Source organism: Neodiprion pinetum, chromosome 1 (genome assembly GCF_021155775.2).
Source record: "Neodiprion pinetum isolate iyNeoPine1 chromosome 1, iyNeoPine1.2, whole genome shotgun sequence".
NCBI classification, from domain to species: Eukaryota; Metazoa; Arthropoda; class Insecta; order Hymenoptera; family Diprionidae; genus Neodiprion; species Neodiprion pinetum.
In genome coordinates, this window is record NC_060232.1 from 34,519,100 (window position 1) to 34,546,339 (window position 27,240).

Genomic DNA, 27,240 nt, shown 5'->3' on the forward strand with positions numbered 1-27,240 from the left:
TTATTTTAACGGTGAAAATAAACAATAGAGCAGAAACGGCCTTTGAGACACGGTGAAACGGCACGTACCTCAAACACCGCGATCCCCATCGATTTCGCACAATTTCCGCGATATTTTATCAATTCACTATCCAAAAATATTCATCCCCCTCTGCAGCAGGATTATCCGAAGACCATCGCGTATAGGTATAATATAATCGCTGAGGAAATTGGCTTTCGCGTTGGAAGCTGTACGTAACAGACAAAGCTGGACGTGTATACGCGTACAAGTGTGTATAACACATGTAAGATAATGCCTGTAGGTGCATATTTTCGGCATAAATAATTCATTCGCAAAAATAATCGAGACAGAGGCGGAGCAGGGACTGCTGCAACGGCTCGAGAAGTTGTCCCCGTGGGACAAGCCGCTGCGCTGCGTTGGGCTCCACCGTCGGGCGCATAAAGCGGAGCTTTCACTGGAGAAAAGCTGACGGACAGGCTAAAGGCCGCAGCGGCAGCCGGCGGACCACCGCATCGAGGACTTCGCCCGGAGCTGCTTGGCCGCACCTTGGCTTCCATGCGTCGCACTGTCGGGTGGACGTCGTCGAATATGAGGATCGAGATTGGTGCGGATGAATTTTGCGCACGCGGTCCAGCCAGAGTCCGTTTATCGTACGGGGGGTCGAGGTAAGGAGGACTATCTCCGTGTGTAGAAAGTGTCCGTAAAGTAGAGGGAAATTGAGATGACGTTGCTGCAAAGCAAAAGTTCCAGAAAGCGCCAATCAGATTCTAACCCTTATCGCTTGTGACCGGCATTCCGGGGACTTGTTGAACCACTGTTTCGTACTTCTTGGTCGACACTTTTTCAATTGAAACCCATATAAGATACTTCTCCTTGCCTATATCCTTCGTAGTTTATCGTTTACGTACCGTGGAAATGGGCTGCGTACCTAACCGAAGGGAAGGACGTGCGGGATGCAGACACTGCCTGAGAGGCGAAGGATGAGAAATCTCCTCGATTTTTGCCGTCCCCGGTTCAGGCAGTAAACGTACGTACATACGGTGCATCAAACGCTTGTGAATGAGCTACGTGGTCTTGGACCGCCGTCCGGTCATTCCCTCTAATTAATATCCAATACGTTCGACGGTTAATCGCCAATTAAGAAGGAATATAGCGATAGTGCATGCCCCGTAGAGCATGCAGCGTAACTAGGTATAATAATGCATAAAGCAATCGTCCGCAGAGCAGAAGTGCATGATTGCGAGGAGGCAAATACGGGAACTTTTACAAGAGGAGAAACTGAAACAACCGAGACTGGATTCAGTCCCTGTATAATAAGCATTATACACGTACGTATATGTATATGTGTATGTATATACCGGCAGCCATAGCTTTGGGGTGTAAATTAAATAGCGCCGATGATATATCGGCTTACTCGAATGAATTTATGGCTTCCCGAACGAGACACCCTTAGACCTGCAACTCCATATAGTGGGTCACTGCTATACGGTCGTCGTTTTCTTTCGGACACGGATTTTCGTGCATAATAGCTTGTACGAAATTTTTGCCGAACTGGGCCAAACAGCTTTGACGTTATTGGGTGTTCTGGAATCACACACACCTGTATAATTATAATTATACGTTAAAATGACTGTTTCTAGTTTTGAGTATCAAATTAGTTTGCACAAAATAGTAGTTGACAGACATCGACAGCTGCCTGCAATAACAATCTTGAAATTTGTAAAATTATTCAAAGTCTATCTTTTCATTACTCTCCTTTTTTCGGTGGTCCAGTTAATTTGAGTCATCTTCATCTAAACGTGGTAGGTATCTACATCTCGATATCATTTATTTTGCTACACGACTCGCACGCGTTTTTTTTTACGATAAAAAAGAAATTGCCAATTCTCAAGGAAGTTGACGAGAATATTTGTTGGTCAGTCTAATTCCTTTCTAACTATCGTTTTAGGAGATTGGTTATTATACATACTTTCGAACTAATGTAAAATTCAACGTTTCAGCAATTGATATACATCGGGAAGTTGTTTAATTTTTGAAATCTACTATGTATTTACATTTTATTACTGAAATAGAGACCTTTTCTCGATCGACCGATAGATTATTATTTCTTTTTTTTTTTTCTTTGACAGAACTATCTACATAAATTAGCAATAAAAAAGAAATCAAATCAAACAGAACGAAAGTCTCGTGCTGGTTTGAACATCAACGGATCACTTTGTCCGAGTAATGAAGCGACCGATATTATCAGTGTAAACGAGTATCGACTGGAAATTGAATTTCACGAATATTCACACTTTTTCCCCTGAATTTTCATACGCGGAACGTTTCGCGATTAAATTTCCGAGAATGCCGAAGCGTAATTGGTCTGAGCAATAATTACAGACTTCAATACCGATTAATCAATTCATCCGAAGTTCTCTAAAAAGCAGAAGTTATTCGATATTTCGCTCACAATAAGTTTATTTATGACGTAGCGGAAAAGTCTCGCGTAAAGACTGTCTATAAATACGTATACGATGTTCGTAGATAAAAACCTGCACGTATGACCAATACTCCCTACCTATAATCAGAAGATCATGACCCAGTTGATAAGCGTGCAGGTAGATTTTTCTTTTTTCTAAAAAAGCCGAGGTACGTTACACGACGTCTAATCAGCAGGCATAAGTACAGCGTTTATTCCGCTCTGTAATTATCGAACAAGCGAATTGTAACGAAACGCGGAGGCTGAGAAGATTTCGATGAACCGCGAGGCGCATCTCATGACCGGCGTATTATCGGTGAATATGATAACCAGAGTCGGATGGAACGGCAGCGTGTATCGCGTATGGGCGCGTGAACGGAAGGCAGGGCTTGATACAGGTATGAGGAACGAGTTACGAGGTGCGCGTTTCTCCTCCTGACACCACGAGGCGAGTCGGCGGAGTTTCAGAGCGGAGATAAGAGTTATCGCTGACGATAGATCGGAATTAGAAAAACAGGGTTACAAGTTCTCGAGGACAAGAAGAGAAAGGGACGTCTGATATGAGACGGGTGTATATAGTAGCTATATGTGTATGGGGCATTCCATGGCATCGCGATTAATTGCAAGATTCTACGCCGATGTCTGAGATTGGCTTTATAGTTTTTTGTATGTAAGTACATGACGAAAAAAAAATATAAAAAAATTTTTGACACCTGTTAGAAGATGAAGATTCCATAACTCCAAAGGATAGATTAAAAAAAATGAAAAAATAAAATTATTATTGAATTACATTTTCGACCTAAGAATCAACATGAAAGCTCGTTATGATATGGGCCGAAAAATATCTATTCAGAGAGATATTATAATAAGCTTTTATGATAATTCTTATGTTACAAATGCAATCCAATTACAATGATTTTTTCTTTTTTCTTTTTCATTTCTCTTATTCATCTTTCGAAGTTATGAAATATCTATCTTCTAATAGGTGTCAAGAATTTTGTTATATTCTATAAGATTTTTCTGAAACTTCTTTAATATCAGAAAAGGATTCTTTTTCCAGTTTTTAAATCATACTTCAGATACGCTGGGTGGAAAAATTGCGAAAAAAATACGATTGCATTTCTTGCCATGTACTTTTGTACAAAAAATTACAAAGCCAATCTGAGACATCGGCGTAGAATCTTGATCGCGATGTCATGGAATGCCCCGTATATATATATATGAGGTATGGACTTCGACAGATGAAAGTGAATCAACCCGCCCCACCGAAGCATCTGTGAAGAGAAATTGACTCGATATTGATTTCAGCCTGTAATGTCTAATGCACTCCGAACGCATTCGAGAGGTGTTTTACAGTCTTAGTATCCGGTGCTACAGCTAGCCTCATTAGGCCGTGGTAGGGTGCACTCGATACGCTTTGCCATGTACAACTTCTGCACTTGATAATAGAACTTAGGAGTTATGTGAGCCACTAGGTTTCGATAAATGGAAAATTGGTAATGTTCACGTCACTGAATTTGGTTTCTTGATCGTCAGGTTTAATTAGGCGGGGTACAGCTTGGATAATCTCAAGCCATACCTGGTTTTAGGAGTTTTTTTTAAATAAAATATAAATGCTTAGAGTAAGTATTTTCACTTTCTTAAAAACAAAAACTCCTATAAACAAGTATGATTTTAGGCCGTCCAAGCTTTAACCCCCCCAGAACCTAGCTAATTTCACAAGTTTTCTCGAAAAATAATCGTTCCTCTACTGCGTTTTTAGGGACAGTAAAAACTACACAAGTAGATGCATATAAATGGTTCGTTTCGAATGCTGACGGACAGCCATAACTGCACAGCTCCAGAGTGAAATGAATTCGAGTATATACCTTGCCATAATCATAAACCACACAACTTTTTATCTAAATGCGTTTTTCTACGTTACCGTTAACAAGTAAATTATTTGGAATAAAGTATTCGAACGGTAAATCGTTGTGGCGTTGTAAGTATATTACACTCATACATATACAATGTATATGTATACATAGATTATATCTTGCACCACTACGTCAAACCCACAAATGTGGTCAGAGAATTTGGTCACCGACGCAATTCAAACGGTTGAAAATATCTCAAATTGTGTACTAGTTTTCCACTCACAGTTGAAAATTCATCAAATTATTAGGCCATTATACATTCCGGAATAGAAAGTCTCTGAAATATGTTTCTTTTCCACGATTTCAAGCAAAGTGAAGTATCTAAAACGGAACATAAGTGGATCGGTATCTCCGTCGAATGTATAATGTACGAAATTTCGTACCCTTGCCATCGTCTGGAGGAGTTGAAGGCGGATTGTTTTCGTGACATTGCCTTCCTGTGATTTCCGATCAGCTTATCCGGGATGGTCTTGAAATTCCGAATTTGAAAACTTCCGATGTGTTGCGATTTTAGATATTTTCACGTTTGGAATCCAGGTTATTTCGATTTTCGGTGTTTCTGAATCTTTACACGTACTCGTTGAGCGGATTACGGTATGTGAGGATATTTTAAATTTTTGGAATTTTGCTCTATCGAAACATTACTTTTCGGAACTTTGTTCTATCGTAACTTGAATTTTCGGTATCTTACATTTCGGAACTTTGTTGTTTCGTAAAAGTTTGATATCTTAGCTTCAATTTTCGCCACCAAACAATTCGGAAATAATCGTTTTCGCAACTTTTCAAATTCGCAACATAAACCACGCCCTGCTTATCCGTAGAAGATAGACTCGATATCATCGCAAGAAGGTTATATTCCATCACCCTGCACACACAAATACGTATTACAATATCATCGAGCCAAAGCGCATCCCCGTCGACGATGATCCGTGAACGTAAATCGTAACGTCCGTGCACTGCATGTATCGGAATTTCGTCCACCTCAACTTCCTGTGTCCTAAAATGCGAATCTCCGTTCTTAGAAGCGATCGCCCTGCAACCGAGCGACCGGTGCACGGATGACTCAGTGAACCGGTGAGGTCTCGGCAGTGCTACCGTGGCTGATGCAGCGTGCAGTTTCACGGCGAACCTGCAGGTACGAGGCGGGCAAATACAGCCGAACCGTCGTCGTCGGAGTTGGTCGAAGAGGAGAGGAGAGGAGAGGAGAGGAGAGAAGGAGGAGATAACGGCGAACGAGAAGAAGAGTCGAAGAGAGTGCGACGCCCTCTGCGCTTGTGCAGTGCGTACGGAGACTCGTCATATCAACGTAAGGCCGTGCAATGCGTACGCGGTAGCGAGACGAAGACGGAGACGAGGAGACCGATACCTGAGTGACGCGCGGGAGAGAAGAGGAGAGGAGAGGAACGGGGAGCACCGGCAAAATGCGAAACAATGCAGACCCTCGCGTGAACGTACCCGCGGCAAACCGAACAAAAGGAAGACGGGGATACACGCTGGACCCTGAAGGGAGGGAGTCGCCACGACGCGGACGATCCGATACCCGACTTGAACGCGACCTCGTCCTCGTCGAATCTCGTCCTTTGGTCATTTTTTTCAACACTTTTTACCTAGTTATTGCAGATTTTGCACGAAACTTTGCGCACGGTGCGGACGGAGTGGAATTGAATTGATCATTCTCTGTGTTGTGAATTACACGTAATACAGGATGCGAGAGCGCGGTGAATGAAATTAGCGATGCAGAGTTAGATTCGGTCGCAAACTCATTTTCAACTTCGGTTCAGTCGGGATTTATTATATCTATGAAATGAAAAAAAATAAATAAATTTGCGCAATAGATACAAATATTCGCGTAAGAACTATCGATTTTTATAACTCAAGGAAGAATTTTCCTCCATTATCAGATGATAGGAAATATTTGGTAAATAGTTTGAAACGAAACCTTACACGCCTGTGTTGCGCTGTCGGAAAGTTATACAAAATTTATACTCAGCGATATCGTTACAATATATCGCTCTTCCTTAGGAGAAATTTAATATATGGATGGGGAAAATTATTAAAAAAAAAAAAAAAACTAGTTTCTTGTCACTTTCAGGTTAATTAATTCACCCAGTATTTTGGTAGAAAGTGGTACAAATTGATTTTTCAATTTCATTTCCTATGCATGTTGTACATGTATACGGGCCGTGTAGATGCACACAAGATTTCTATAACAGTAATTTGATGTCCCGATCTCGACGAAGTGATTTTTTCTCCTTTTTCCATATCCACACAACTGCACCCAAACATCCGCTTTCCGGAATCGAAAAATCACTTAAAACGAGCATAAAAAAAAGCTTTCACTTTCACAAACTTAGCTAGCCTTCGGAACTGATTTTCAATATAATTATTCGTAGCTGCTCGCGACGCATCGATGGCCAGCTATTCGCAATGAAATCAAGGAAGGAGAATATACCCGAGAAGAGAGTAATCCCAACTCCTGAAGCATAAATCGGTGAAAAGATGGCAACCCAATGGAATCGAAGAAGGAAAAGTGAAATATTAAGATTGGGAAGAAGTCGCGATAATAATCGAACGAGGAGGCGTGCACGTAATATGGCAAAGTCTAACCACAGCGAGTAAACGAATACGTACGACACAACGTTGTCCAAGAGATTTGAAACGGTGAACCTAGGCAGGCAGCGAGAGGGGCAGTTAATAGTAATGGAATCTAAATTGCGAATTATGATAGTCGTAACTTCCGCTGATTATCCACGCGTTCTCCATTATCCGTTTGTACCACCGAGTCATGAGGCTGTGCGGTTCGGCCGGCGCACCGTGGTAGGACCGATATCTCCGGGTTTAATCTAAGCCGTGGCGAACCGTTATTAAGCTGGAATTCCCTCGAAAACTCGACTCCTCTGTACAAAGTTTCCGGCGGAACACCCGCGCGTCAAACGTGTCACCGATTTGACGCAGCGTTGGGTACACGAGCTGTTTCACCTGAACGATCAAAAGGAGGAAGAGGATACGAGCGACGTTCGTGTCGTACAATGACGGATGAGTAAGATATTGAGTCCGCAGGGTGCGTCGTCTGGTCTAGTCTGGTCTACTCTAGTTTCGGGGAGATTCGAAAGCTCCGATCAGTGTCGAATTATCCACGGACTCTCGCACTCGTGATCAAGAGCGAAGCTGAACGAGACGAAGCCGATCGTATCGAAGCCCGGCCACGATCTCGGTGCAACAGACTCCCGCACGATGCACTCGGTGTCACGCGTTAGATATCATCGCCTCGAGCTCCGCCGCGTTCGATTGATTACAGAACATTGATTGTAGCGCGACGTACGACGGCCTGTGCACAGACTCGATTATTAGCCCAGAAGAGACGAGAACAGCTTGCAGCGTGATTACGAAACTGTACTTGCAACGAACGAGTGTCGAGAGACTGAACCGCGGTTGGACAAATTAACGCGCCGCAGTCTAGCGTCGTTTTTCCAAATTTTCCGGAAATGCCGCACCGCAAAGTAACGAAGATACGTCACAACTTTCCGAGGTAAGAAACTCGCGGAAATACTTTACTTGTCCTGCGGTTCCGCAATTATCGTAATTAATTTCTAAGACGAGCGACGTGTCTCGAGATCGCGCTGCCTGTGTATTTAATTGCCTTGACGATGGCGAAGCAGAGGCAACAGCACATATGATGCAGTCACTCGACGACATCATGCATCTCGGTGCCGACCAGACCGACGACAGCTTTCTCCACGACGCGATTCCTCGGTGTGACGTGCTGTACGCCTCTGAGTTGGATCCATCGGCTACTACACTGCATTTTACACGTATATACGTGTGTATTTTTAACAACGATCTAGATACTAAACCCTGCCGGGAGGATTGTAAGAATTCTATTTGCTGATATAACGGAAAATCGGATCGAGTTCACCGTTATACATATACACGGGGAAACGATACCGATCTATCGCCCAACGCCAATAATTATACACGTTGTATAATTATCCTCGCGCTAATCGTTCGCGATCGGTAATATATAACCTATTACTGCAGGCCTTGTAACAATCGAATGGCTTGAATTGATTTGGGTCACAATTATTAACGGACAATTGAAAAATCGAAATATTTCAATACCTAGACTTCGATTTATTTTATCGTCCAAAGTCTCTCTTATCTAGTAGAATAGATACGGATCATTTTTTTTCTCCCACTTGACGATCCTTCGTAAAATAACATCCGGTTTCGTGATTAGAAGAACGAAAACAAAAATTATCATCCCACCGTTAATACGGTTCCGGTATTTTTATTCTTTGTTTTTACCTATAACCGTGATAAGTTGCATAGCTGTATAAAATTTCGTCGAAGTAACGATATAAACACCGAGCGAAATACCTCTGGCATTATCGCGTGTACAGGAGTCGGCAATTAGGTAGCAATGCGATGACAAATTATCGTTAAAAGAATATAACAATATCCCAAGTATCTATACAGGAAACGATGTTGAGCCTCATATATGTTATACGTAAGCCGTGTTTTTTTAGGTACCTAAACAAAAGCGGTTCGCTGAGAAAAGCTCCAGTTCTGCGTCATCGCGGTGCGACTCTCTTTCACTGTTTGCGATATTTTCGTCACCCGTTGTAACGGTGATGTATAAGTAGCTGCATTGTCAAACGGTTATTATCACCGGTGTGATTATTGATATCTCGCAACGCTCTTCTGGCGCAACATGCCGTCATTAGTGGCCGTCACGTACGTGTTTCCGACGCAGTATCGCTCAGTCACCGATCAAAATTTGCGGTTTAAAACTAACCGTTGCAAAAACGAATAATTTCCCATCAAGATTACGCAACGCGCGACATAATCCGCGGATCCGTGTACCTGCAACATGCGGTTGGATTCGATCGGCGCAAACAGACTGCACACGAGAGGCGATTGATTTGCCCGGCGCTGTCAACGCGCATGACTGATCGTTACTTTGCCTCCGTCGAACGGCTTGTTTCATTTCAAATGCACGATTTTGCAAACGAATTTAAATTCCCTCGATTCGAGCACCGAGTCCTGCACGACTCGTCGGTATTTCGCCATTATTTTTGCAAATTTTTTTTCTCGGCAAGTCGTTACAGAGTGATTTACGAGACGCTGAAGCAATGACAATTTAGATCACGGCGGTGTCCAAATCGGTGCATTTATACTCCCGAATGATTTATAACATATGTTAATAAAACATCCGGATGCGAAATGTATTTCACATTTATTTGTAGTTTTCACTTTTGTAAAAATGATGGTCCGCAACTTTTACCGCAGAGATCAGACATCGTATAGGTATTTATGTATGTCGCGGCGATGCATAATTACCGTAAGTCCGTTTTGAATTACAAGATAAGGATTTTTTTTCCTTCTCTCGCCCCTCGTTTCCCAAAACTTCAAGCATAATTCAACTAGTCACGAAGATAAATGAGTTTAATGCGGTCGAAATTAATCGAGAGAAAGTATAACAAGATACGCATATACCTATGATGATAAGATTTATAGACGAGGGCGAGTTGCAAGAGTTGAAAATGTCCAAACGAAAGTAAAGTAGTTAATTAAAGAAGGAAGATCAATTTCAACAAGTTTATAATTCGAGTAAAAGTAGGTATGAAGATTCGATCGTGCATCGGAACGAGTGGTATAAGGTGTACGTATTATACATGCATACGAGTGACAATAAACGGCAACGGGGGTGTCTCTTTTATTACGTTACACGGTGTCCGGAGATAGGATCGAGGAGAAATTCCTCGTAAATCGAACCGAGTCCAAAGGTGCAGCGGCGTGCATCAGGTAAGCCACGTGGCTCGGCGTGTTGCACAAACAGAACTAGGCACTTGTAATGGAATTCGTTTGTGTACGTGAAATCCAACTAAACGTAGAGCCTCGAGTGACACGCGCTGCGGATGGATATTTGTCGGTTCGTGGGTCCGCAGTCAGCGTCCGTCGGTCTGACCGGCTGTTGGACAGGTTAGAATTAGAATTAGAATTGGTATTAGAATTAGAATAAGGATTAGTCGCGGCTGACCCCGCGGCTCGCGGTCGTAGAAAATATTAGATCCCGCGGCAATTATCTCGTCCGAGAAAGAGACGAAAGAATGGGGAATAAGAGAGAAGAAGAAGAAAAATAAGAAAAAAATGTGGCAGAAAACGAAAGCACCTCTACCTACCTCGAAGCCGGCCACCGGGTTGAGCCTTTCCGTCTTTCTTTCGCCCGGGCGATATTATCATACGCGTGCAGTGGTCATAAATGCGATTTACTTACACACCAGCTACCGCGGCGTATGATTTACTCTCTCGAAAGAGCCGCGTGGCTTACACGTATCCATATATGCATACATACGTACGCTTATATTAAAATACCATGTGTGTATTTGCTTTCCGTAAAAATTGCTATTCAAGATTTTGACAGGCGTGTCCCTACAGGTAGATATGTATAATATTAACACGCGTATTATAATATAATCTCGCAGAGCGCAACTCTCTCTCTCTCTCTCTCGCTGTTTCTCCCGCCGATTTTCGTGACCGCAGGTGTAAAGTTGTACAAGCGACGTAAGAGAATCCCCGCGGTCTGCTGCATTAAAAATAATCGATCATGAAAATGCATATTTCGAAAGTTGGAGGTGAAGGAAGGAGCCTCTTCTCTCTCCGCGTCTCGACCCGACCAAGCGGACGCGTTCTTGCCGCGGTTGATTGGCGTCGTCCGCGCGCGGCCGCAGATTCCTCAAAGAATTCTTCCCATGGCTCAGTGTATCTCTGCTCCGGGTATAATCCTCTATCCTGCAAAACCGTTTCAAAAGTAAAAGTAACCCGCGGCAACAGCGACAACAACAACAACAGCAGCAGCAGCAGCAGCCGCCTTGACAAACCGCGGTGTGGGTAACAAACTCGCTCGAAAATTCTCGCAACAGTCCGAGAATCGAGTACAGCACAGGGCCACTCACCGAGTATAATTAGCAATTAAGTGCATCAGCTCGAGTCGAGAAGAAGCAGAATCGGCGCGTTGACACGTCTCTACGAAGCTTTTGACGATTCCCTTCTTCTCCTACTTCGCACTACGTCCACGTCGGTCGACAATTTTCATCGCGTCCTCTTCGTCTGTGGTTCTCCGCATCACGGATGCCTGTGCGGAGATTGTATTTACTCGGTGCACGATGCGGCCTATTCTGGCGGGCCGCGGATGGAAAGGAGACGCCAGCCGCGCACCTTGCCTGTAAGACACACATTCGTGCGGATTGCCGCATGCATGCTCGTAAAGACGGTGTAACGATATGCGCGAGCGGGTATAATAACGCGATCGTATTAATGCCAACAACGGAATCGGTTGGTATACGAATACGAGAAGTCATATCTGACGGTGGCAGCGATCGGGTTGAATCTGCAACTTAATACCTCTCGCCGTTTCTTTCGATTAAGCCGTGTCCCCCGATATGGTCTAGTCTGCAGACAAGCCCTCGCCTTACCCGCCTCTGGCGTAAACCCGACAAGATAATACGCGCCGTAACCAGATTACAACGCGAGCGTCAAACAAACTCCGTGAAGTTGCCCGAAGTCATCTTACTTCGTCCACGAATTTACCCGCAGCTTATACAAAAATGAAGAGAATTCGTGTACGGTTAATTAAAAGGTTCGCATCTGATCTGGCAAGAATTTTGTTTTAAAATTCAACAATATACATGTAACTGTATGGTGTACGGTACCAACACTGATAGTGCTGCGGAGTCTGAATTAATTTATGCAGTTCTAAAACCGTCCAACTCGGCACTGTAACGATCACGAACAACGTCGTTAAGATCTTGGAGATTCGTGAATGCGAAAAGAAATAATCAACGACTCCTGCTAGACTCGGAGGAATTATTTTTTCTTTCACTTTATTGTTTTATCACCTCCGACTTGGCCGGGTGTGGGATATTCGTTTATTTTCTCTCATTAATTGATTAATTAATTCAGTTTTATAGTATACTGTTTGTTTCGCTCATGATATTTGGAGCGGTGGATAAATTTTGAACCCGCAGTTAAACGTCGATATGCACAGTTTTAAAATTGAATCAATTGAAATTGGCCGCGACTCTCAAATGGTTGTACTAATTAATCAAGAGTTCAAGTCAGCCTGGACTCCAATTTCAAAACTCGTGTACGCCGAGATAACAAATAGCGACGAAAACGTTGTTCGTTTACCTTCTCGTCGGAGAAGGTGGCTCCACTGAGACTATTGCTCAAGCGGAAGTAAAGCCACGTGCTTAAGCCTGTCTTAAAGTTGAGGACTAGTTTAAAACTGAAATCGGATTAGATTTTCGTACCATCGACGTTTGGATTTGACAACAAATAATGCGCCACTATTTTTCGAATTTGTCTACGTCCTCGAAATTCTTCCTGCTGTTGTTTCATCAACAGATCGTCGAAACCCGATACGATTTAAGAACCCGTTGCAGCCAGAGGCGGGTGATTAATTGATTCAAATATTTTCAACAAACTACGGCAAATACTTTATTTATACATTTACATATGCTTCGAGGGAATACCTTTTTTCCTTAAAGCAGAAATAAACGAAAAAATGCAGCAAGGTATTATATCACGTGCGTGAATGGCGCAAGACGTAAGAATTAGAATTTAGGTATATTTGTAGCCACAAACTGTGTAAATGTGAGCGTTCTACCTTTCAAGAATCGGAATGAAAAAAGAAACCTACGCGTCTCGATAACTGACAGTAAGCCAAAGAATATTACGGATAAACACAAAATTCAGTTTTCCTGCACCCAAGCATGACGATTAGTTTCTGCTTTACTTTCGGAACATAGGTATAATAAAATCGGGACGGCGTTTTGATTTTGTTCAGCTTAGCTCGGAGGCCGAAAAGCATGGCTAAACCCACCCACGTTGGCTTTTTCAAAAGCGGATTAGATCGTTCAGCTCTGTTTTTTCATAAGCGGCTTCAACGTGCTCGGCAATTCGGCGAGGAAGTAATTTAATTGTAAGTACATTTAAATCGGTGGGCAGAGAGTTAAGGAAACGTTGAGTCGCGTTAAATCCGCCCACGTTCCCCGGTTGCGACAGTTGAAACCCTATTTACCGCGCTCAGTGATGGAATTAGTGCAAAGTTAAAAACGGACGGCACAATTCCGAGCGTTAAACGTTGCTGCAGAAGAAAGCAGTACTCAACTTTTTGAGCTCGAGTCTAATTCCGCCCCTCTGGCTGCAAGCTCGCGCTGCAAAACTTGCTCATCGCCGCGGTTTTATGAACGAGTTCCATTTTACCATCGACGCGGAGCAAGTTTTACCGGAGAGAAAGAGGTAGAGAGAGAGAGAGAGAGAGAGAGAGAGAGAGAGAGAAAGAGAAAGAGCTAGTCTCTTTCTCGGAGTAGCGAGCCGCGAGGAATTCAACATCGACGCTCAAGACTCGGCGATCTTAATCTTGACCGACCCTGACACCTCGGGTTTTCTCCCACGAGTGAAATATCGTCGATTCCGGATCATATTTGCCGTTCTTCGATCCTCGAAATACTACCAAAAAAATTTCCAGTCTGGATTCTATTAATTACCGCGACTAAAGTTGACGGCGTGAAAATTAATCGGCGCGAATGTATTGTTGACGGATTGATTCCGGAGTATAATAACCCCATTGTTGCAAAACAGTTCGATCAGAGTCGACCGATTGTAGGGTACGCACGGTGGTCTAGGTTCGACGATGTGAATAAATTGCGGGAAATCGAGAGGAGAAAACTTTATTTTTTTATAATTTTATCCCACATCAGTTTATAATGAATGGTTTATCGCCCTGAACGAGTATACAGGCCGCGAATAATCGTTCGGCCGATTTTGCCCTGGGCTACTATCGGCAGTGAAAGTAAACGAGACAGCACGACGACTGCAGAGCAGCAGAGAGCTGCGAAGGAATTCGTCTCTGCCACGCTTTGGATCAAGACCGGCGTTGAATTCGACGTCGGGTTTTAGTCAGGGGCTCGTAAAATCGCAGACGAAACAGCGAGGTGTTGCTGTTGAAGCGCGGGTGTGAGTTACGACGTGAATTAAAACGGCGATCGCGAGTTTTACTGATCGCTTGTCTGAATCGCGCGACTGGAGTTTAAGCTGCGGCGCAATCAAGAAAGCTGATAAGAAGAAAATTTATCTCTCACACGTGAATTTTTTCGCGTTGTTTAATTCAACTTTTTTCCCATACCCGCAACGACTACTTCTTTCTGTAAACAGCTATTATAAAATTGCGAGTGAAAAGTGCGACTATTTGCTGTCGGCGATTAAGTAGCGCGGCATCAAAAGTCCCGAGCATTTCTTTTAATTTAATAGCTTTTGATTAACGACGGGAATACATACAATCAAATAAATTATCGTTTCACTTTCTAGATCTCAGAACCTGTATAGAGAAATCATAGAAGTGCGCACACGTTCGATTCGAATTTATTTCCAATTTCCAATTTCCAATCAGCTGTGCGTATAGTATCTGCACTATAGCTACCGCGTTTGCATGGATATAAATCTCCAATTTTCAACGATCGAATCGCAGCGCAATTTTAGCACGCGCAATTCAACAAATCGTTACACAATTTCCGATCAGTGGCTGCACGAATTGCGAATCGCACTCGCCACTTTATCAGCTCAGTACTTCAGTTTCTGAGACGGTAATTTCGCGGATGCGGAAGTCAAGAACCTCAAATCAACAATTTTGCAAAAGATTAAAAAAAAGCTTCTATGCAATCTTGAGAGAATTCTACGTTCAAGTATTCCAAGCCAGTTGTTGGGCTTGAAAATTCACAAAATCTTAGAATCATATAGAGAAGTCCCGGAGGTAGAAAGTCAGCAGCTACAGGTCCAGCATTCCGGGTGAAAAACGCAACTCGGATCATCCAAGATTACCGCCAGAAATAAAAGGACTGTTATGCCGCGTGCGCGTACTCAACAGAAGGGAAAAAGCTAAATTAACGGAAGTAAAGCATTGTCTCAGAGTCGAACGTTGAGTGAATCACAGAATTCTCCGAGTAGCCTTTCGCTAAACACACTGAAAGTTTACGCTGTAAAATTTCTGTCTGTTCTGCGTCAAATTTGATGGCGAGGAAACGCTGCACTGAAAAAAAAGAAGAATGATGTTTAAAACACGAAAAAAAAAGATGATCCTCGCGACGGGCAGAGTCTTGCGGAGCGAAGGATCGTGTCCATTAAGGATCCTTTGCCCATAGATGATGAATATTATATGTCCTGTAATATAATATTCCCGCACGCGCGATTCGAATAACAATATTTATCAGCAGAGAGTGCAGCCCGCTGCGGGGGTTGGAAAGAAGGGTGAAGCGTGGGGGGGAATTGATCTTTTATTCATGAAATTTTTCAGTTTTCTTTTCACCAGTGACCCCCGCAGCACGGTGTAGTTGTAGGTATAAGGTACACAGCGGCGCGCGCACCACCATCGACTTTTATAACCAATAAGTTTTCGAACACGTCGTATTCTTATCCGTTGATCAGCAGCACCGCGTCGACGACAACGAAGACGCCGATGACGGGGGGGCGAGACATTCCTTTGTCTCCCTGCCGCCCCCAGCTTCGTCGTATGAGCTGCTGCGGCGTACAAGAATCGAATAATTAAAACTACAAATGGTCGTTCGCAGCGTCATCGTGACGTAACTGGCTCCCTCCTGGATGTCCCATCATTCTTCATGCTGCAGTTTTGCGCCGGTTCCACGGAGATTTGCACCTGATACCGCATGCGGTCCGTCTTGTCCGCCTTTCCCGATCTGTGCTCGCATACGACGCTGGCGTATGTAGGCGTGGGTACCCATAACGCTGCCCGGCCGAGTATATCGCGAATCTCAAATACGTATTCCATGAGCGAACCCGTCACTCGCAAACGACTCGCTGACCGATCGCTTATCTCTGCGATAGGTGTGTAACCTCCGCATTTCGTGTCGAATCGCAACCCTGACACGATCGCTTTTGTTCCTGCAAGCTGAACATTTGCTTTGATACTATAATATGTATATTATTGATGGAAAACCGTAAGCGGGAGTCCGAATCTCAAGACGAGTCCCTATCCTACAACAGAGGAGGCGAAAACGATCCGAGGCGGATTATCTACTTGCAAGTGGCGCAAGGTATACGATAAATTAACACTGGATACGAAAGTTGATTCACACATTTTTACAAGACAACAATTACTCAAGAAACCGAACCGACCGTTGAAACATTGGATAAATTTAATATCCTGTCCAGAATGGGATGCCGGTGAGTTGTACGATCTACGTGTTGAAGATGCATCGTACGAGTATAATTTGTAAGATTCTTGTGGATTAACAAGACGGAGTATTAAACTCTCGAGTTAATAATATTTCCTGCGGCAAGATGATGAGACGGGTCCTAAACCGCCGCGGCCGCACGATAGTCCTTTCTTCCTACATCGAGAGAATTCTAAACGTTTCCCCCTGTCCCTCTGACTATTTCTCGCGCGAGTTGTGCCGCCTTGTTCAGCAGTATAATCTACACATGCAGCGAGTGACTCTCTCCGGTGCATACAAGTGCAGCGGCAGCAGCTTCTCGTTGTGCAAGGTGTGGGTAAAATAGCTAACATAGAACACATAGGCGATGTGTCTACGCACGTACCGACAATACACGTACTAGGCACTCGGAGGTTCTTGTAATTCCGAGGAGGCCGGCAGAATAATGCCCATGCTTGCAGGGCACGCAGTGCAGGCGTGACATCCTGCCTCTCCCTACACGTTTGGATTTTACAAAAGATTCATAATTAGAGAAGGAGTTTATATTAATATACAGATGGAGCGGTCTTTGTACTTTATACTCGTCCTCGCGTCTTCGATTCGTCCCGATATTTTAGCAGGCTCTTTATTGTAGGCACCACGTCACGTCGTCGACGCGGAAGGAATCGGCGTTTCGAAGAATCACCGGACATTGAGAATGAGAATCAAACGAGAACGCTTAGTGGCCGCGATTTTGGCCACCGTTCCGAGTCGTCTGACCGTGCAAGAGCGGCGAAATTGCAACTCTTGCGGTCTGCCGTAATATAAGATTTACACAGACGATAGAGGACGATAAATTACCCGCTGCAGCGGATTAATTTTATGGTCTTCATGGCGATCTTTGTGGAAAGTTTACGAAATTACGATTACGAAAACTAACGACGATCATTGCGCACTGCCAAAGCCTGCAGCAACGATCGTCGAGCCAGTGATTAATCTTGTAATTCCTTTCAGACAGCTCTGATACAGTGCAGCCTCTCATGATCAGCTCTAACAACATAATTCTAAACACAAACGATATTCGGCGATAGGCGTAATGTATCGGGTGAATATAAACACGTGTGCTTCATAAAACGATAAGAAATCCCGAGTGCTGGGAGTCTGGACAGTTCAACGCGGTCAATTATGTTATTCGTCATCGATCCAACGAGACGCAATAAAAAGCAACGACGCCTGCTGCCTGAATCGAGCGCTTTGGTCCGATATACGTTACTTTCGCAATGTAGGATAATAACAATATCTAACCAGCAAGCCTTCGCCTTTGACTGAAAAAATCCGCTTGTTTGGAATGTCTGATATAACATTACAGAAATCTTTCTTCTTTAACAAAAAATATTTCGACTCCGACTATTTGTTCGGGCACGCGGGCTGGATTCTTGGATTAGAAAAAAAAAATCGAAAATGATGCATATCAAAGGCATTAAGACGTCAAGCACGAGCGTGTAATGGCTGCGTACTGTAACACGTACAAGTGTAAAACGTTTATACGAGTATAGGAAATACGTATATCGCATGCGAAGGAGCAGCAGGCGTGCGTGCACGTGCCAAGTGACAGGCGACAACGAGAAAATCTACAACGTCAACGTTGTCCGCCATGCTCTTCCGGAATGCTATACGTATCACCGCTAACGACCCATGACTTTTTACACGCAGATTCAAACGCGCAGACATTATACGAGAGTTGATATCCAGCTGCAGCAGCAGCACCCGCTGTGCGAGCATGCCGGGATCATTTTATGCGATACTTCAAACCGATTATTTTCCGAGGCCTCGGATCGCCTGGAAGAATCAAATTTTCGTCTTTTTTTTTCTTTTTTTCTCTTTTTTTGTCGTTGACCAAAGCTTCTGATTCTAATCACAGGGAAAACTAATTTCGTGAAGGTGTTCCAGATTGGCTAGTATTCTGTCTTGGTCTCATAGCATCTCAACACCCGCCACCGTTAACCGGTCGTGAAATAATTCTGTTGCTCCAGATGACGATCTAATAGCAGCCGGCCTCTAGACAGGTGTCCGGAATTACCGTTATACCCGCGGTGCGAACTGCGGCAGGGAAATGTAGCAGGATTATAGATGCGAGGTTATCTCGTGACTCTATAACGCGACGCTTGGATCTCGAACCGGTATGAAAATGTTTAACGCCGCGGGAGCGCGTTATTCATGCGGAATGGAGGATGTATTTTGAAAATGGTCAAGAGCCGTAGGAACGCCGTTACAAAATTCTCTAAAACCCAACGACGTGCGCATCGCAGCGCAGCGGCTTATTGCCCAGCTGTAATACGAACCGACGCGATCGATGCTCGATCGATTAATAATAAAGGATCGATCGATCGATCTTCCGCCTCTCATATACCTCGCACAGGAATATCCACGTTCCTCCGCATTTTGAGGACAGATTTAACACCTTGTATATTTATTTCACCGCGGAGGGTTATTTATTCTTTGAAAACCCCCGGGTGTGTCGGGCGACTAACGTGAGTGGCGAGAGGAGCGAAGAGGGCGAGGGGACGGATATATAAATAAAATATCCGGCCGAGGATGGTTGTCCAAACACACAACGAGGCGAGATTCGAGCCTTCCGTGTCCGCCTCGCGTGGCAGCTGCGGCTGCATCGCATCGCGCCGTCAAGAGAACCCCCTGCAGCAGCGTTATCCCGAGAGACATTGACCGATGACGGGAGGAAACCCGGGGCGAAGATTTGGCCGTAAAATACACTCGCGTATATACAGTATATATGCGTGGCTCGGCTTCTTTTCGCAAATTTGCAACCCAGAGTCCCCCGGGGGTCCAGGAGAGCCGCCGCCGCTGCTGCCGGTTCGAGTTCCTTAATTTCGTTATCTCGATCTCGTCGAGTGGGTATAATATATAAGAACGACTCACGAGCGCGGTAAAGAGTTTTTAAGGCCCGTCCTGCAGCGGGGCCAGTCTAAAGAAGAGGAGGAAAGAAGACGAAAATGGCGTCGGCGAATAAGCCCGCGGATTTAAAAGCGTTGTCAAAACGTACCCGGGCTGAAGTACAAAGAGTCCCGGAATCACCGGAAAGGCCCATCGTGTCTTCCGAGTCATCGGGTGCCGTTCGTTAGCCTCTAATCGTAAACCAGCCTAGCGATGATTACTTATCACAGAGAGCCTTTGAAGGTCCATTAGCACGTAGATCCCACGCGAGCTTCCATAATCGCTTTTCAGCCTTTCCCGAGATCCCGCGTTACACCCGACTCCAAACTATGACCGAGGGTTCTCCGTCTTAGCGCCTAACTAAGTATTAGGAGCGCGTTGCGTCAGCGCTGACGTCCGTCGTTGGTCCAAAACGTTCGTAGAGACTCTCGAATGACGTCAAGACGCGATGCCGTTTGCGGTTGGCTTTGTACTATCGGTCATAATTTTCATTTCGTCTCACATTTATTTTTTATGGATTTCCAACAAGCTTGGACACTGATGGCACAGTTTACGATGTATCGATAAATTTCGATTTGATCAGATTACGTGCACCAATGCGCAATAGTCATGAATCAAAGTATAATCTTCGATACGTTGCTTCGGTGTAAAACCGGCAGCCAAATTTCATGATACTTCCTTTCGATTCGATATGGCTTGCACTGAAAAGTCTTCGAACCCATATGCACGAGGTTGTGTAATCTCACGTAAGTGCCTTTTGATACTCCGTTCCATACCATTCCTCTCTATTACAAGTCATCGGAGTAATCGGTGACTTTTCCGAGTTTGAATCGTTCGAAAGATCAAGATCACAGCAAACTTGGACTCGGATTAACATGAGACTATAAAGCGAAATCATTCGCACCTAAGCCGTCCGCCGTTCGCAGTCAGATGGCAAAAGCACGTCAATTGCAACGCAGGTCGAGACCCAGGAACAAAGTTGCCGAGGATGTTCATCAGCGGTTATCTCACGATTGGCTGCAGGGCTTATCTATTAATTTATCAAATGGTCTAGATTGCGCGGGTGCACCGTGAGCACCGTTGGTAATTGGCATCGCAGCCTGGTCAGAGATAAGAGCGGATCGGTTTATGTCCTTCGAAAATGTGATCAGTGAAGTGCAGCGTGGCTGGACTCGGTCGGTCAGAATTGCGGTGGCAGGAGCCTCGAACCCCGGGTTACATAAACGGTCACGCGCGCGACTTCTGGTAGACCGCGGAATCGAGCGAATCATTTGATATTTCACAGCGAATTACCGGAAGCGTTTACGGTGGACCGCTCGCGGTATCGGACGTTTAAAATCTCTTCTTTTTCCCCCTGGACGACCCTCCGTTAACGGCCCGCGGGACTCGAAAGGCCTACAACCAGTCCTCCAAGGTCAACAATGCCTAATTAACTGATCGATTTGACTATAAATATCTGTCAAAGGATGTTGTGAATAGATACGGCGGCTAGTTAAGACTCGAGGCTTATTACTTCCGTAACCAATAAAAAATGATTTTAATAACCAATTATCAGCTTCCTCACATCCCGCGGAGACTATCGATGCTAGAAATAATGAACAAAGCGACGAATTCATGCATCTCGGCGCTTCCTATGAAACACGGATCTTTAATTAGTCGATATGTGGACCTAAGTCTAATTTGAACTCGAGACCTTACATAAAATCTACGCCGCATAATTCCGCTGTGAATGATAATTTATTCAAAAATATCGGACTGTCAACGGTATATACTTAAAATACAATGCGTTGCACGTTTTAATTTTATTCTCAACACTGGAGAGAATTTTAATGAACTCCAACTCAACATTCCCCAATGTTCAAACATTTCTTTCCAGATACCATAAATTTCCAGGGTATCTAAATATAGCAAATTAGCTTTTCCGGTCCGATGCGACATGTTTACGAAGTAAAATTCAGACTGAATTATCCCAGATCGAGTTACAATGCAAAGTGTAAATATTGATTCGTGGTAAGCGGACTAAGAAATTGCATACGATTGGCACCTTAAGGCATGAACGTATAATTTGCCTATACGTACAGTGAAAGACTATTCGCATCTCGCGAGTTTCCGTGATACGGGCACGCGAAGCATTTGCTTCCCGTCGAATAGGACAACACCATCGTGTGACATAATCGTGCATAATCCATCCATACCTCGGACGTTGAACGTAGGCAGCGGCGAGCGCGAGTCCATACTGGAACCTGTACGGGTCAAGCAGCCCACGATGCCATCCAGTGCAGGTGATGTTCATCGGCTACTTGACTCGTCGGAGGTTTCATACCTCGGATCGATCTTTATTACCGCCAATTGCCAATTTGCGACTTTCACCATTTATTTTAAAAGCGTTGCAGCATGAAAGGTACGTACCCACATCATCGAAGTGATTACGATCCCGCTGAGGTGATCAATGCAAGCCCTGCTCGACCTGATTTCTTTTTTCATTATTCTTTCGGGGCGTTCTGCGTACGCGCGAACGTTGCATTCGTACGACGCGATGAGCACGTGGTTACCACTCGATGAAAATCCAGATATGCGGGAGCCTTTCGCAGACCATTACGTAACTTCGAAGATATCGAGAACAAGCCGCAGCTTCAGGCAAACGGACGGACCGGCGGGAGAGGACTTTTGTACCCGGTCGGTATATCCGTACGTTACAAGAGAATCTTAAAGGTTAACCGAAGAAGATTCACCGGAGTATGCAGAGAGTTGCGTAATTGAAAATCAGACTTTCACTAGACCCGGCCTGGAATACCTTGCACGTAGCTTTGAGGCGATGGCTCACTGCTCGTTACATATTATCCACCCGAGGGTAACTGAACGTTTAATCATCGAGTCAGCCACCTGTAAAAGCTTCGTGATTAAGCTATCAGTTCTACGTTGTGATTTCATTGCTGCTGCTAATTATTTCTCAAAGGCTTGACTTTTCCCTTGATACTAGATTTCTAGACTGCCGAGTAATAACTCAAAGCAAAGATCTGAGAAAACAAGGACACACCAGAGATTAAAAATTCCGAATGTTCAAGATCCGCTCTTGTTGAGTCTGCAAATACGTTGAAACCGCTAAACGCCAAAGGACATGGTAAATTTGACAAGTGTCCGTTCGAGCTAAGACGCGTTAATAATGGATAAAAAGACTAGGTGGGCAATCGATCCACCGAAGATCTTTCCACGATGAACATTTATCCTAAAAAAAAAGAGGATCCTAGTTTACGATGTAAGTTCTCGAATGAGTGTCTTATACGGCTGGAAATCAGGTTGACGAAACGCACGTGATAAAAAACGTGACGGAATTTAGAACTGACGGCCACGTAACTATAACGCCAACTATGCGGTGTGAACTGAACTGAGAGTAAATTAACGACAAAAAGTAAAGTAGGAATAAGAATCAGAATCTGGGCTACGACACGCAACTTCCATTTAGACTTTCAAATTCATCATATCGGGATCGAGCGTTCGTGTAGAAAATCACATCAAACGAGTTTGATATTAGTTATGAAGATATCAGACTCGTTAATCATTAACGCTTTTTTGCCAACCTCTTGTTATTTTCTAATTTGGTTATGGAATTCTTGTCTCGGTCGTTTATATCTGCCTGAGCATACACAGATTTTAGGCTTGTAAAGGTATTTTTGTAACTAAGGAACGCGTCCGAAACCAATCATTCGCAAACTGTATTTTAAGATCAAGTCTCGTAGTACTAAGTTCGAGATATCCGTCCGTGTGCAACTTTCTCTGAATAATCATTTTATAAATCGATTAACGATGTATTCTTCATGTTCTCAAGTAGGAACGAAATCACAAATCAGTACGGGAGATTTTATATTTTCACGAAAACTTGCGAGTTACCGATCTATGCTTGAGAAACAGTTTGAAAAACTCATTACGAAAGTGGGTAATCACAGAAAAAGAAGAGAAAAACAACGGTAAATTAGTTACCCGTAAAACTTTCATGCGCAACAAACACTATGGTGAATTTGTCGTTTAAGATGAAAGTTTAATGATTTCACAGGCTTAGTTAGGTATGAGTTTCTACAAAACGACGTTTACTCGTAAAGAAAACGATGTAATAAAAGCCACTTACTTCTTTCCAGCGATGCCACTCTCTGGGTAAAAACCGTCGAGACGGCGCATCGCAAATGATTATTTTCAAGAGCGATTCCTTCTCTAAAAATATTTGCGTATCCTTGAGCGACGACATTTGCAGCCAGAAATCGGTTGTCGATCGAAAAAGTGGCGACTATAACAAATATCTCCCCATCAGCAACGACGCTGGGAAGATTGGCCCATGAATAAAGGGATTCTTCCTAATCATTTCTAGTCGAAGTGGTACACTAAAAATTTTTATAGCCAGTCAATTGCCCCTTTGTTATCCGTGCGGCATCAGCGAGATGTAGGCGTCGAAATCGTAAAAGGAAATGCACGTAACAGACACATATCGAGTCCGAGAAGTAGCCGGGGATCTCAATCTGCAGTTACGAACGTTTATTCGCCCCGTTTCTTGCCTGCAGCGGCATGGCATTACATTATAACAGCAGAGCTAAGAAGTGATCGTGCCTAGGGATTATCAAGAAATCAATCTATCGATCGACCGATCAATCAATCAATCCATTAACCGAACGTCGATAATATCGAAGACAAATAAATCCCGAGTGTGTTTACTCGGGTCCAATGTTATACTCGGAAAAATATTTACGTATGGATAATTTGTGTCAGGGATTCTCAGCGATGGACACGAAAGAATCTCGGCTGAACAAATAAACGAGACCGTAGATTTTTGCTTGAGTGGGTGTAACTAAGTGTTTTTTTCGCGCTTCGCAGCGTTGCGCGTTGCGGCAAGCGTATACCGGAAGTATTACCTACGCAACGACACCTCTGTTGTGGCATTGCAACTCTCGAGGATGATTGCGGGTAGTTGTTCAAACATAGGTATAACGAATGCAAATGCGAAAGGAATGCGTAAAGCTTCTTGCATATACGAGGATCGTTAACAACCTTTGGCTGCTCGCACTTAATTCAGAGGTTGCGCTCCGTCTCACGTGACTAAATATTATGACCGCAATATAAATCAACGCTGCAGCGATCCCCACGCGCGTAACTCGGGGCCCGAGGGCTTCCGTTTCAGTAAAATACCCGTCCGCAAGAGAGGCAGCGGGCTCGAAAAATAACTGTTCATTAAAAATCAAATTTTTCTTTATACCGATTCAATTTAACGATGGGAATAAATTCAGCGATACTACAGAATTTAACATAGACTTTCACAAATAAAGGACACAAAGCCCAGTCGCCTCCTTCGGTTTAACGACAAACAAATATTACCGACTAAGTTAGAACCTCTTAATTGGATCCAGAATCCCGCGGTAAGATAAGCCTGACCCAATGAATTTTCAACGCGTGGCGAATTATTGAGATATCTCCTAGGTAATTCCAAGATGCCGAGCTTTCCTGGATATGAAATATTTCGACATAAAAACGTGGTTATAATTTAATAAGTTAACTACTGCTCATCGTCAGTGTGTTTGCTGGAACGGTATAACTGAGTTGTCCCGGAGTACGTATTTCCGTCGTCGCGTCGTCTCAATCCCGCCTCGATCCTTCACACTGTGATCAGATACGAGATATATAGGATGCTTACGCACGGTCACTGTAATACACTTCACATTCTCTGGTCCGAAGGATTTCGATATCTTCATAGTTTCGGGCAAACAACGATCACGCGCGTGTGTGAGTGAATGCGTATACATATATATATATATATATATATATATATATATATATGTGCGTCTGCCTTTCTGCCTCCTGAATTCCGTCGTATGTCGTAAAGAAAGAGCCGTATAGAGTCGGAGGATTTTGGAAGGTGTAGCTACGTGCATCTAGCTTCACACTGTATGCGCCTGGACAAGTGCAGGCATTTCAAGTGCCCACATACGAAACTTAAATATTGACGAGCCCGGGCCCGCTGATAAAGGCAAGGCCCTTGGCTCGTTTAATGGGTTTCAAAAGCGCCTCAAACCGACGGACAGTAAAGATTACCAAGTCTATGGAAACGCGTTTAGCGCACCACCGTCTACACCGACCTAGAACGACTCATTGTCTGCAGCTGCGTGTCTAGTTTTTGGGCTCCGTGAGAGGCTGAACAAGACGTGCAGTCAGGAAAGTTGGAGTTTCCAGTATCGAGGTTCTCAGAAATCAACTGCAATGACAGTCGGAAGTCGACAAACAATTTTATTCTACCGTCTTCTCACGTTAATACGCAGAAATTTTCTATCTCCTTATACCATACGTAAGCACGCAACAATCATGTGTCAGGTACGAAATGCCAATATTATTCGCGAAAGTGTCGAATGGCGTACTCGACATTTACTTTCATTTCTGACATGGTTGGTACAGAGTGATTCCCGGCAACGCGCTTATTCAAAGCCTGCGCCAAACAATAGTGTGAATAATTATACGTGATAACAGTTCCTGAATCCACTGGCAATGGACACTAAACATTTTTCGAATGGTTCTATTGTTATCCCGAAAGTCACTTCAACGATTTCCAAGATCTCCAGAAGCCATAACGGATCGGAACGTACATACGTCAATAATTATAATAACTGGTTGATTTCGTTTAGAAATTGTGCCACAAGCGGTCTATATAAACTTGATACTGATCGTCCACAGAAGTAGAATGGAACGAACAAAGGTCCCATGGAAAAAGATATTCCAATAAGGTTATGTCTCAGAATACGTAGAACTTTACGGTTAACGCAAGTGAGCAGATCAGAACCAGATGTTAATGTACAGTTTCCAGAACATGGGATTTCGGAAACGCACACGGTTCTTGCCAGGAAATAATCAAACGAACAGACCAGATACTGTTCCGTTCATTTGCTCTTGACAAATGAAAAGTGCAGCGGTTACGTTACACGCTGCCATAACTGCATAATGTACGAGGTGATTGGCGTTTGGTATGAACTAACCATGCGAAAAGAATAACGGCAGCATAAACGTTCGAGTATTCTGTTCCAGAACAAAAAGACGCCCATAAGTCCATTGTAAGTAATTTGCATACGACGCGGTTGAACATGCATACCGAATCTGGAAGACTTATAGCTACGGAGATTCGTCCGAAAGAAGTGCGTCCGTGTAGTGGCGATTTGTAAGTAGAGATATCTCGAAAAAACGGACACGATGAAACTGAATACGTGAATAAATAAAAACTAGCCATGAAGAAGAGTCCAACGTCCACGGTGATCCTCGTCAAATAAGCGAGGTGGACCCTCGCCTAGTAGACATATAAAAAATGATAACTCACCGGTAGCAGCAACAGGGACGAAGGTGAGTGCCTCGCCGCCGCTTGTCTCAGCCTGAAGAAGTGCAACAGGGGGTCTTCCGCGGCTTGGAGTTGGTCCAGCGTTCGGCGAGCCGTTCCATACCGTTCCAGGTACTCCCAGTACGCCTCCCAGAACGAGGGTGGAAAGAGATCACCTGCCAGGCGAATCACGGGGATCAAGATTGCATCGGGAACAAGTTCTCGCGGGACGGTGTCGTTGATTCGAGAAAACATTTAGAGGTCATATATGGATACCAGTGGCTTAGCGGAACACCCTCGCAACCAACCTGGCAACCAACCGTCCGATGGTTGTTACTTTCAAGTGTGTTATAATATGTACGAGTG

The 27,240-nt window shown here is 44.0% G+C and overlaps 1 protein-coding gene across 2 annotated transcripts in view; it reads right to left on the reverse strand.

Annotated features, from left to right (window-relative positions):
• LOC124224690 (rho GTPase-activating protein 20) overlaps positions 1-27,240 on the reverse strand; it is a 156,765-nt gene that overhangs the window by 82,291 nt on the left and 47,234 nt on the right. For both annotated transcript variants that reach the window (XM_069138112.1, XM_069138111.1), the window contains exon 5: positions 26,878-27,050. In XM_069138112.1, coding sequence (XP_068994213.1) covers positions 26,878-27,050 — 173 coding nt within the window. The remainder of the gene's footprint in view (positions 1-26,877; positions 27,051-27,240) is intronic.